Source organism: Ascaphus truei, chromosome 16 (assembly GCF_040206685.1).
Source record: "Ascaphus truei isolate aAscTru1 chromosome 16, aAscTru1.hap1, whole genome shotgun sequence".
NCBI lineage: Eukaryota > Metazoa > Chordata > Amphibia > Anura > Ascaphidae > Ascaphus > Ascaphus truei.
Window position 1 is genome coordinate 37,315,434 of NC_134498.1, and position 12,163 is coordinate 37,327,596.

The window sequence follows — 12,163 nt, forward strand, 5'->3', positions numbered from 1 at the left end:
GGGGCCAAAGGGCAGGGAGGGGCGGGGGGGCCAAAGGGTAGGGAGGGGCGGGGGGGCCAAAGGGCAGGGAGGGGTGGGGGGGGCCAAAGGGCAGGGAGGGGGGCCCAAAGGGCAGGGAGGGGCAAAGGGCAGGGAGGGGCGGGGGGGGACAAAGGGCAGGGAGGGGCGGGGGGGCCAAAGGGCAGGGAGGGGTGGAGGGCCAAAGGGCAGGGAGGGGCGGGGGGCCAAAGGGCAGGAGGGGCGGGGGGGGGGGCCAAAGGGCAGGGAGGGGCAGGGGGGCCAAAGGGCAGGAAGGGCGGGTGGGAGCCAAGGGCAGGGAGGGGAGGGGGGGCCAAAGGCAGGGAGGGGCGAGGGGGGGGGCCAAAGGGCAGGGAGGGGTGGGGGGGCAAAGGGCAGGGAGGGGCGGGGGGGGGCAAAGGGCAGGGAGGGGCAGGGGGGCCAAAGGGCAGGGAGGGGGCGGGGGGGCCAAAGGGCAGGGAGGGGCGGGGGGGCTAAGGGCAGGGGAGGGGCAAGAGGGCAGGGAGGGCAGGGGGGAAAGAGGGCAGGGGGGCAAGAGGGCAGGGAGGGAGGGTGGCAAGAGGGCAGGGGAGGCAAGAGGGCAGGGAGGGAGGGGGGCAAAGGGCAGGGGGGGCAAGAGGGCAGGGAGGGAGGGGGGCAAGAGGGCAGGGAGGGAGGGGCAAGAGGGCAGGAAGGGAGGGGGGAAAGAGGGCAGGAAGGGAGGGGGAAAGAGGGCAGGGAGGGAGGGGGGGCAAGAGGCCAAAGGGCAGGGGGGCAAAGGGCAGGGGGGCAAAGGGCAGAGGGGCAAAGGGCAGGGGGGGCAAAGGGCAGGGGGCAAAAGGGGAAAAGGCAGGGGGAGGGAGGGCAGGGGGGGGCAAAGGGCAGGGGGGAGGGAGGGCAGGGGGGCAAAGGGCATTAGGAGGGAGGGTAGGGGGCAAAGGGCATTAGGAGGGAGGGCAGGGGGCAAAGGGCATTAGGAGGGAGGGCAGGGGGGGCAAAGCAAAGGGCATTAGGAGGGAGGGCAGGGGGGCAAAGGGCATTGGGAGGGAGGGCAGGGGCAAAGGGCAGGAGAGGAAGGGCAGGGGCAAAGGGCAGGGGAGGGAGGGCAGGGGGGCAAAGGGCATAGGATGGTGGGCAGGGGGGCAAAGGGCAGGGGGGGCAAAGGGCAGGGGGAGGGAGGGCAGGGGGGGCAAAGGGCATTAGGAGGGAGGGCAGGGGGGCAAAGGGCATTAGGAGGGAGGCAGGGGGGCAAAGGGCATTGGGAGGGAGGGAAGGGGGGCAAAGGGCAGGGGGGGCAAAGGGCAGGGGGGGCAAAGGGCAGGGGGGCAGTGGGGGTAAAGGGCAGGGTGAGTCAGGGACGCGGTAAATAACCATTCCCTGCGTTCCTCACTTGCACACAGCCGCACTCCTCTCCTACGGGTCCGGCCGCCGTCCTCCTCCACCTCTTGCTTCTCCACGGAGAGGCTGAGACGCTCAGGTGAGGAGTGCTGTGCCTCTCGCTGGAGAGGCGGAGACAGCCGGTGGAGGAGCGGCCTGTGTGAGGGGAGAGCCGCGTGCTCTGTGTGTGTGGGGGGGGGGGGGGAGCGCGGGTGAGGGAGAGCCGCATGCTCTGTGTGTGTGTGTGTGGGGGGGGGGGAGCGCCGGGTGAGGGGAGAGCCGCGTGCTCTGGTGTGTGTGGGGGGGGGGGGGGTGAGCGGGGGGGGGTGAGCGGGGGAGCGGGTGAGAGGGGTGGAGGTGAGCGGGGGGGGGGGGGGTGAGCGGGGGGGTGAGCGGGGGGGTAGAGCACCGGGTGAGGGAGTGGCCTATGGGTGGTGAGAGCCGTGGGGAGGTGAGAGTCTCCCGCTGTGTCCCAGGTGCTCGCTCCGCTCCCCCGCTGACTGTAGCGGCGCCTGGGGGGGGGGGAGGAGAAAGCGTGGGAAAGCGGGAGACCCGGGGAGAGGAGGTGCGCGTGGGTCGTGTGTGTGTGTGTGTGTGTCGTCACTCCGCCTCAGGCCAATGAGAGGTGTGCGGGGGCGGGCGGGCCAAGGGAGCAATCTCATTGGCCTGGCCCAAGGTCCAATCTGATTGCCGCTAGGGACACAGGGAGGGACACAGGGAGACACATACAGACAGACAGGCAACAACACATAGGACACTTTGAGAAATATATAGTAGATACTTTACTATATTTTAATCTCCGGTGCGCATTGTGTGCATTTTTCTTTCTAGTGTAGTGTGTTCTACAGAAAAAACAACTCAATGAATCACAGTTGGGGACTCACAATTTCTCAATGAAATAACAGCAGTGGGTTTAATCGTGTTGAATTGAAGATTCTCTCAATTGGAAGTACCAGGTGTCATTTGATGCTGCGTTACCATGGCGACGAATCGCCAAAGAGCCGGCTGGCAACAGGTAAGGGATGTTACAGAGGCCTCATGCCTCCCCCGGCATTTCATTTAAATGCCTTGGTGAAGGGCTCGGGGCCTCTGTAGCCACCACACCCCCCCTAGAAAATCTTGCGCCCCCCCCAGTCTGCGCACCCCTGCCTTATGGTAAGGTATAGGATTTCTATGATGCGTGCACTTGCCAGTTTAGACCAATAATTGTTTTGGTGTGTCTACTGCTTTGTTCTCCCACTCTCTCTCTCTCTCTAGATAAGTACTCCACTAGACTGAAATAGACACAGCACTGTAAAGTTGAATATCGAAATGTGATCTTTATCGCCCAAAGTACAGAAACCAACGTTTCGGTCCTCTCTGGGACCTTCCTCAGGTTAGTGTGTCTATTTCATCAGAGTTGTACTGCCAACCAACTTCACAATGATGACACCCATTAAGGTTGAAACATGTCTGTGAATGGTTTCTCTGGCTTTGCATCTGATTCCCATGCTGTGCTTTTAAAGCTGTGTTAACAGCGAGCATTAGTTATATGAGCTCCATGTTACAATGGCTTTTCAGACAAAAGGTGACACATTGTCTGCTCATTTGCATGTCACTTCCCAGAATCCCTTGCTGCAGTGGAAGCACTGTATGCTGGGGATAATGGTGAAAGGCAGGGTTGCAGACCTGCCAAAGACATGTGAATGTGCTCACAAGTGATCTTTTTATTTACTATATGCAATACAGTACGGTGGAGGTTTCTTGTTGCCTTTTTCACCCACCATAACTTAAAACGTGATGATATATATATATATGTGTGTGTGTGTGTGTGTGTGTGTGTGTAGTGGGTTTGGGTTCTGGGCTTGCTAAGACAGAGTATGTCCTTATTCACATTATTTTTCCAGCCGGAGAGTGGCCTCAACCTTCACTGCACAACGCCACAACATTTTCCAGATGGAAAAACTCTCATCTTTTACTCTCAGAGGAGAAATATAACTATTGTTTTTAAGGCTATGACCCATGTAGCATTTCTAAGAGCTTTGTAATAGAAACAAATGTAACTTAACTTTGTACCTTATTGCCCTTAAACTTCCCCCCCTTTTTCTAACACAGCACGGGTGCATGCCTTGTATTTTATGGCATAATATGTTATGTATAACCAATAAACCTACGCTCGACAAACACTTTGAGCGACAGAGATCGTAGGTCAATAACTATGCTGAAGTTTCTGCATTATCCAACAGTTGGGCTTGCACACGTATTAATGTCACAAGGATCTCTATTACATTACAGGATCTGTGTATTGATGCGTTTTTCAGGATGTGTTGAGAGCTGGAAGATGAAGAAATACGTAAGTATAGCTTAGATATACGTTATTTCTGTCTAATTTATTTCCCCTCTTTGTATTTTTAAATATACGAATGGTTTAAAGCCAATGACACGTGCTCATGCTGTGCACTGTAATGTAACTCAATGCAGATTTAAATTCCTGTCATTCAATTAGGTCTTGTCTGCATGGACTTTTATGACTGGACAATAGAGAATAGACTCGAGACGTCCACATCAGACATTAGAAATTGTAGGTTACATAGGAGATTGTATTGTATTGTATGTCTTTATTTATATAGCGCCAAAAATGTACTCAGCGCTTCACAAAGAATACAGTACAGGGAATTAAAATACATGAAGTGCAGCAAAATCAGACAATAGGAAAGGAAATCCCTGCCCAAAGAGCTTACAATCTAAGAGGTTTGAGGGGAAATTTACAGAGAGAGCAGGTGAGGGAACAAGTGCTGTAGATGGCAGTGCTTGGCCACAATGGGTGGTAGGAGTGACTGTGGGACAGTACCCATGGGTGCAGGCTGCTGGGATGCTTAACTTGTGGGGTGAGTTTTAAGGTTAGTCAGTATTCATTCAGAAGGTTAACACCATTTACAGGGGAAGAGATGGCAGGGAGGCATGGGTAAGATCAGGTGTGTATGTCTTAGTTCAGACATAGGGGAGATCCCCAGCAGCAGGAATGAGTAGATAGAGGGTGTGAATAGAGGATTTGTGTGGGTGTTTTTTATTGAGGGGTAAAGAAGTTTTTGGGAGAGAAGTGTATAAATAATGGTGCAGTGGGGAGTGGGGAAGTTGTAGAGAACAGAGACGTTCACAAAGGAGTGAGGAAACAGTAAACAGACAAAGCAATAGGGAGGGCGTAGTGAGATGCAGAAGGAGAGACTTCCCATGTATTGGAGGATAGGAAGAGAACAAAGAATCAAAGCTTTTAGAAAGTCAAGTTCTCACCGCTGCAGAGTTGTTGTTGTTGTACAGTGTCCGGATCTTCCTAAAATCTTCACCTCCAATTTCATCTCCAAAATTAACTCCAGACACTTTCAATGTTACACTTTAAAATGTTTCACAGCCACAGGAGATCTTATTAATATGTGGTTCATTGCAAGCAGATTATTTCATTGTCTTTTTACATGTGTCACATATGGTTTGGGGTAGATCAAAACACAAGTGTAAAATAGGTAAAGCAATAATAACTTTAAGCAAGTAAAACAGGAGATCTTGAATACCACCATGGTACATCCTTAATGTAATATGTAGTATTAGACATGTGCGCCTCCTTGACCTTGTAACCTTCGAACTTCCCCCCCCCCCTCTTTCACGTCCCAATTTACATTCCATAGGGAGGGATGGCCGGGGGGGGGGTTCTCTTTAGCCTGTTATCGCATGACTGAGCTCCTTGGCCACTTCCTCCCCATAACCCCTCCATTTCCCTCCCACCCCCCTTTCTTCCAACTAGCCACCATGTTTACCCAATACTCCCATCCCAGCGAATGATGACCTCAAAGGGGAAGGGGGGAGGGTGAGTTGTGTCCACCACATCGAGGGGAAAAAGGGGAGGCCAGTCCTTTAGTCATGCCGCCTCTCCCTTATGTATGAGGGCTCTTCTTTTTTTTTAAAAGAGATTAATATTTGGGAGGCTGTCATGCTTTGATGATGGATTTCCCGGGACAACTTGCCAGTTTGTAACTGGCATGTCCACTCACTGGGATGCCCACTGCAAGATTAGGGGAGACATTTATTTAGCTGTTGCCATGAGTCACAGAGGTGGATCACAGTAGATAAAAGGAATCCGTGTCTTGGATTTAATAAGCAGAATGAGAGTGGAGAGGAAATGGCAGCTCTTGGGCAATGCCCTGTTGCTGAAGGACACATTCATTCCTACACTGACAGTAAGCTGGGGGAGCGCAAAGACCACAGGAAATAGTCAGTAGGGCTTTCGTGTCTGGAATAGGGGAGAATAGGGGAGAAATAGATGCAGAGAGAGTGAGAAACCCCATCTCCATGATATTGCTTTAGATCAGGGGGTACCCAACTCAGTCTCCAAGACCCCCCAACAGGTCAGCTTTTCAGGATATCCCTGCTTCAGTACAGGTGGCTCAGTCAAAGACTGAGCAACTGATTGAGCCACCAGTGCTGAAGCAGAGATACCCTGATAGCCTGACCTATGTGTGGCCCTTGAGGACTGGACTTTGCTACCCCTAATTCACATCCGTCTGAGCTGAAACCACCCACTCTCAGCTCTTCCTTTACATGTTATAGTGCAGTACTACCTTTATATAACTTCCTGCCAACAAAGGAGTTAAATGGATACTGTACGTTTACTGGCCTTCGTATCCACACGATTACTTCTGTATAAAGCCGCCCTTGAAGAAGACAATGTCACCACCCTACTAATAAGGAATGGTTGGAAACCCCCAACACCAACATATTGTGTCACCAACAGAATGCACACGGGAATAGCACTATTAGCAGGTTAAAAACAAGAAGGACTGCCACTTCTGATTTATCTCTGTCGACTGACGCTAATATACTTTAATTAACACTAATGAGCCCCTTGCTTGACCACTTAACTAGAAGATGTTGATGTTGCTGCTTCTTGAAAATAAATTTCCACCCTCACCTTACAAGCTACAATAATATTTATAATAGTGAGTCCTATCTTTCTCTTTTTATAATGTAATCCGAGGAATTCTTCCAGAAATTAAGCACGCCATTCCCCACGTAGAAGTTACAGGGACGGGTCCTCCGAGATGCAATGTGTATTATATGATGGCTAGGGGGAAAATAAATAAATAAATGTACCTCGTTAACATTGCTTCGGGGTTCTGTGTTTAGCCCAGCAAAGTGAATTCTGCTTCATTCGAGAGGTCAGATGATCCAAATTAGATCTATTTGTCTGTCTATTTAAAACAGTTCTCACACTGTCCACCAAGCCAGCGCGGAACGGGATAACAGCATGAGGACAAGACCCCCTTGGAGTCCACCAGCCTCTCCCCCTGCATGTCTGATTTAGGTACTGTGTGTTGCTATTTCCACAAAGAATCTCTGGGACGTAACACTCGAGTCGCCCCCAAGGCGTTCAGTAATGTTACAGCTGCTCTATTGCCTCTGAAACTCCCCAGCCCTCTCATCCCTTATACCCAATGTCTACTTACCCTGCCTATAGATTGTAAGCTCCTTGAGACAGCGCCTCTTCTAACACATTGCAGGCCTCTCCTACCTCTTCTAACACATTGCAGGCCTATCCTACCTCTTCTAACACATTGCAGGCCTCTCCAACCTCTTCTAACACATTGCAGGCCTCTCCTACCTCTTCTAACACATTGCAGGCATATCCTACCTCTTCTAACACATTGCAGGCATATCCTACCTCTTCTAACACATTGCAGGCATAACCTACCTCTTCTAACACATTGCAGGCCTATCATAGCTTTTCTAACACATTGCAGGCATATCCTACCTCTTCTAACACATTGCAGGCATATCCTACCTCTTCGAACACATTGCAGGCCTATCCTAGCTCTTCTAACACATTGCAGGTCTATCCTACCTCTTCTAACACATTGCAGGCATATCCTACCTCTTCTAACACATTGCAGGCCTATCCTACCTCTTCTAACACATTGCAGGCCTATCCTACCTCTTCTAACACATTGCAGGCCTATCCTACCTCTTCTAACACATTGCAGGCCTATCCTACCTCTTCTAACACATTGCAGGCCTATCCTAATTCTTCTAACACATTGCAGGCCTATCCTACTTCTAACACATTGCAGGCCTATCCTACTTCTAACACATTGCAGGCCTATCCTAGCTCTTCTAACACATTGCAGACCTAACTTACCACTCCTAACACATTGCAGACCTATACTACATCTTCTAACACATTGCAAGCCTATCCTACCTCTTCTAACACATTGCAAGCCTATCCTACCTCTTCTAACACATTGTTGGCCTCTCCTATCTCTTCTAACACAATGCAGACCTATCCTGCCTCTTTAACACATTACAGGCCTATCCTGCCTCTACTAACACATTGCAGGCCTATCCTGCCTCTTCTAACACATAGCAGGTCTATCCTACCTCTTCTAACACATTGCGGTCCTACCCTACCTCTTCTAACACATTGAAATGCCCCCTTAAGTGGAGGTCTGTATTTACGTAAACAATAAATTATGATGAAGATGAAACCCAAAGGGTCGAAAACAGCTGTCTGTGAGTAATTACTGGCTACGCGCATATTGTGCTGTGCTGAAAAGCTGTGTAATACGGCAGGTATAAGCTTATAGGGGTCCATGTTAAAATGGATTTGAGGCAAAACGTGACACTGTGTGCTCATTTGCATGTCATTACCCAGAATCCCTGGCTGCAGTGGAAGCACTGTATGCTAAGAGATAATGGGGCAAAACAGAGTTGCAGACCTGCCTGAGACGTGTGAATGTGCTTATACATGGTATTTTTATTTGCTGTAAACTGTACAGTGGAAGTTTTTGTCACTTTTTTACCCACCATAACCTAGTTAATGTATGGTCAAAACATAACCTAGTTAATGTGTGGTTGAAACATAACCTAGTTAATGTGTGGTCGAAACATTTCTATCAAACTCACAACTGAACACATTTATTAACAATGGATTTAACATTATTTATGGATAAATGTCTAGAAACAAAATTATGGATTCATCAGCAGTAAAAACACAATATATTGAACCAACGCTACTTTTTATCTCTCCAGAGAACAAATAATGACACATCTGCCTCTTGTACCTAAAGAAAAGGCATTGATCTACGCATAGTTGACATATGAGGATAACAGAACTTTGCTCTTGTTCTCAGCCCAGTTCTCCTTTTGTGGACATATAATGACGTACAAAGGGCTGTATATCAGGAAACAATGATGTGAGAATGACAGGGCACTCCATGATCTGCAGTAGTACAGAGAGCAGGAGCCAAGGCTAGATGGGTTTCTTCTGGAGACCATAGACTGACCACAGGCTAAGTGAATGGAAAAGTCTTTAAATGTCCATGTACTTTTCAAGAACAACCAAGGATCATCGTCTCCTTGAGATTTCTACTGGAAGGCTGTAGGTAAGATTCTAGCTCATACAAAGATAGCCTGCATATTTAGTTTGGCACCAAATGTTGGCATCACACATTTTAAACAATTCATTCTTATAAATAGCAATCTTATTAAGTCCAGCTTCTTGCTGTGTTTTCTCAGCTGCACGGGTGTTTCCTATGTTATTTTTTTTGTTGTATGAGTCAATTTTGCACTAAAAATGTATGAAATGTCTCAAAATCATTTATTTGGAGAATTGAGGGGCATCATCTCAGCTTGGCTCTTTGAGATTGGTTTTTGGTTTAATTTGTCGTGGCAAGAACAACTTTCAATTTGACTTGCATGAATATTACAGAACAATTCAACGAGTGGGATGCCAGTTTAGGGCAATCCATTTTTCTTTGCCCGTGCCACATTTTAATAAACCTTTTTTTGTGACGTCTGCGGCAATTACTAACTTTATTTCTCTGTTGCAGCCTTCCAGAGACATGTACGGTTAGGCTGCTGGAGATTGTATTCCATTTCTGTCATTTCCTTTCGTAGAAAAAAAAACGGGCTCTGTAAAATTTCCTGATTTAAAAAGAAATAAAAGAATATTTAGCTTTTCAGCGTTTTTCTCAAGAACTTGTATTCTGAGAGTCGGCATCAACAAATACTTGAGGAACCCGAGTAGCATCCCTTAGTACTTTCTTGTTATACAAATATAGGTGTGATAAAGCGGCAGAGACATTTCATCTGGTGAATTACTGGAAGTCATTTTATGATGGGTAATTTTGATACGTCACATTCTTATATGACCTCCACTTTATGGTATAGTTGAATACTATAACATAGAAAAAGATGCATGACATACGAAATCATCATTTTGTCTGGTGTTACGGAAGTCTTTGGGCATTGAACGTGTGACGTGCTGTAGAACACTGGATAGTGTTGTTGAATCAGATTCTTTTATACTTATCATTTTATATGTATCATTGCATATTATAAAGCCCCTTTCGTGAGCATTAGCAACTCTTTTTAATCAGGGAAGAAGTTTTTTTTCTCCACATTATTAGACCCTTTAGCAGCACTGTTTTTATTCAGGAATTAAAGCAGCAATACAACACCCCCCCCCCCCCCCTTTTTTCTTATTTGGATATGTAAAGCATGTTAAAATGTATCGTTCTACATTCTTACCTAAGCTGGCAATTGTTTGGTGCTCCTGTTATAAATGTGTAAAAATCCTGATTGCGTGCCTAACATAATAGCCGCCTTTCAGTTTCAATGAATCCTTCAGTTAGTGTAATTCAGCAGCTGCAATGTATCCTGATTACTAAGGTAACATTCTTCAGTGTTACAGTTTAAACTGCTGGGAACATTGGCAACAAATTATCCCAAACAGGAAAGTGTTACAAAGATCTTGCACTGCTGGGTAGGTGCGCTAAAACCTGCTATAGAAGTCAAAGGATGCTCATTATATTAAAGCTCATTAAAAATGGCATTAAGAGTTGAATTTTTTTTAAATCACTAATATCTAATACTACAGAACTGATTTATTAAAAAAAACAACAAAAAAAATCCTATATAAGATTTCACATGTTTTGCTGCTTTAAGAGAAAAGGACGCTTGAAGCAAATTAACTTGCTTAGGAATTTACTGACGCTACCATCTATCATTTTTAGAGAAGGGCAGAACTATCCAAAACGCAGGCGCGCCGTTGTTAGCGGTTTCCCCCCCATATTCAATTCCTTGCGAAACGTCTCCACATTAAGCGAAGTGGTTTTAGAAAATGTAACAAATTAGCATATTAAAGCTGCAGTTGAAGCAATATCCTACGTGTGTTTTTTTAATAAATAAATCAGCTCTGTGACTATGTCCTCCGCCCCCCGCCCCCCACCCGGCCCCCCAGAGATGTAGTTTTATATTGTGCACCAGTAACAATAAAGTCGAGTAAAACTCCTTACTACTATAAAGATAAAATGCCAGAGCAATTCTTAACCGTGGTAAATAAAATAAAATCCTTTATCAGTCACTTAGGCTGAGGCCCCGGTCTCTCCGCTGTAACGCGCGCCCGCGCTTTTGGCTGCGCATTCCGGCGATTCCCCGGTCTGCAGCTCACTGCAGGAGCAGAGACCGGGGGGGCGTGGCGGAGGAGTGATGGGGCGCAGCCATGACGTCACCCGGCAGGTTCGCCCTCATTGGCTGAACCGCCGGGGGCGTGCCTAATCGCTCGACGCGAGTCCTGCTCTCAATTCTATTGAGAGCAGGAGTAGCTCTCGCGCGAGCGCTGCGGCCCCCCCCTCGCAGCGGGCCCGGCGCCATTGCAGGGAGGGCTCTCGTGCGCGCAGCGTCCGCTAGTAGGCAGCGGGGGCAAGGCCTTAGGCTGCGTCCCCGCTAGCGCTGAGCGGGCGGCGCTTGCTTACATATATAGATATATGTAAGTCCCCGATCACGCTGTGCGCTCGGGCACACACGCTCGGCACTTAGATAAACCAAAAAAATTATACTTTCCCCCGCGCTCAACTACCCGCAATGCCTTCCCCCCGCGCGCGCGTGCATGCATGCAGGACACCCGGCACTCATGCTTGGCGCCCTCTCCAAGCATCGGCGCGCTCAGCGCCAGCAGGAACTCAGCCTTACTGTATATAGAAGTAGAGGAGGTGGTAGTACTGCTGCAAAACAAAGAACTACATATCAGTACATTATATATATATTTATAATATTATATATATGTATTGATATCCTTTGAGATATATATATATATATATATATATATATATATATATATATATCTTCCCAGAACATGACATTATAATGGTGCATATGCCATATACTGTAATGAGTGGACTAGATATCGGTTATCTCTTGTAAAACAGCAGTGACTATTTAAACTCCAAATGACTTACTTTGCCCATTACAGTGTTTGCATTGTTCATGTATAGTGTGTGTATACACTTGCTTTCAATATCCGGTGTTGATAGGAAGGTTAAACACCAGAGTGAGAATATACGCTATAAGGACAGCACTAAACCACTCCGGTCTGTGTCAATTTCAGGAGCCCAGGTAATAAGATGAAGACGCAGGAAGCCTATCAATATCCTGTGAGAGTGCTGTGTGTGCTGGTCTTTACTGCTGACTTCGTGTTATCAGGTAAGAAAGGAACATATTAAAAACATGTCCATGTGGCAAATTAAACTGTGGTAGTTATTAAATCTGTAGTGTCAAAAATGGACACACCAGTGGTTTCTATCCTCTGTAAGAGCATAGAAAAAGGACACAACTCTCATGGTGTAGTAATTGCTATTAAATTAACTATAGTGAAGAGGGTAAGTATTGCACGTACATCCAATCAAGTCAATCAAGCATTACATGTTGGGTACATGTTACCACAACGGCACACAGCTGGTCTCCTCATCAAGCGGCCATCACGACA

General features: G+C 47.5%; 1 protein-coding gene across 5 annotated transcripts in view; it reads left to right on the plus strand.

Moving 5' to 3' along the window:
• The first annotated feature begins 3,555 nt into the window (after window positions 1-3,555).
• ADGRG4 (adhesion G protein-coupled receptor G4) overlaps window positions 3,556-12,163 on the plus strand; it is a 52,356-nt gene continuing 43,748 nt past the window's right edge. Inside the window, exons 1-4 of one of the 5 annotated variants that reach the window (XM_075573219.1) lie at window positions 3,556-3,706; window positions 6,607-6,706; window positions 8,428-8,780; window positions 11,786-11,880. In XM_075573219.1, the coding sequence (XP_075429334.1) occupies window positions 11,802-11,880 (79 nt within the window). In that variant the 5' untranslated portion in view covers window positions 3,556-3,706; window positions 6,607-6,706; window positions 8,428-8,780; window positions 11,786-11,801. The remainder of the gene's footprint in view (window positions 3,707-6,606; window positions 6,707-8,427; window positions 8,781-11,785; window positions 11,881-12,163) is intronic. The other 4 variants (XM_075573217.1, XM_075573220.1, XM_075573218.1 and 1 more) reach the window with 4 other exon arrangements.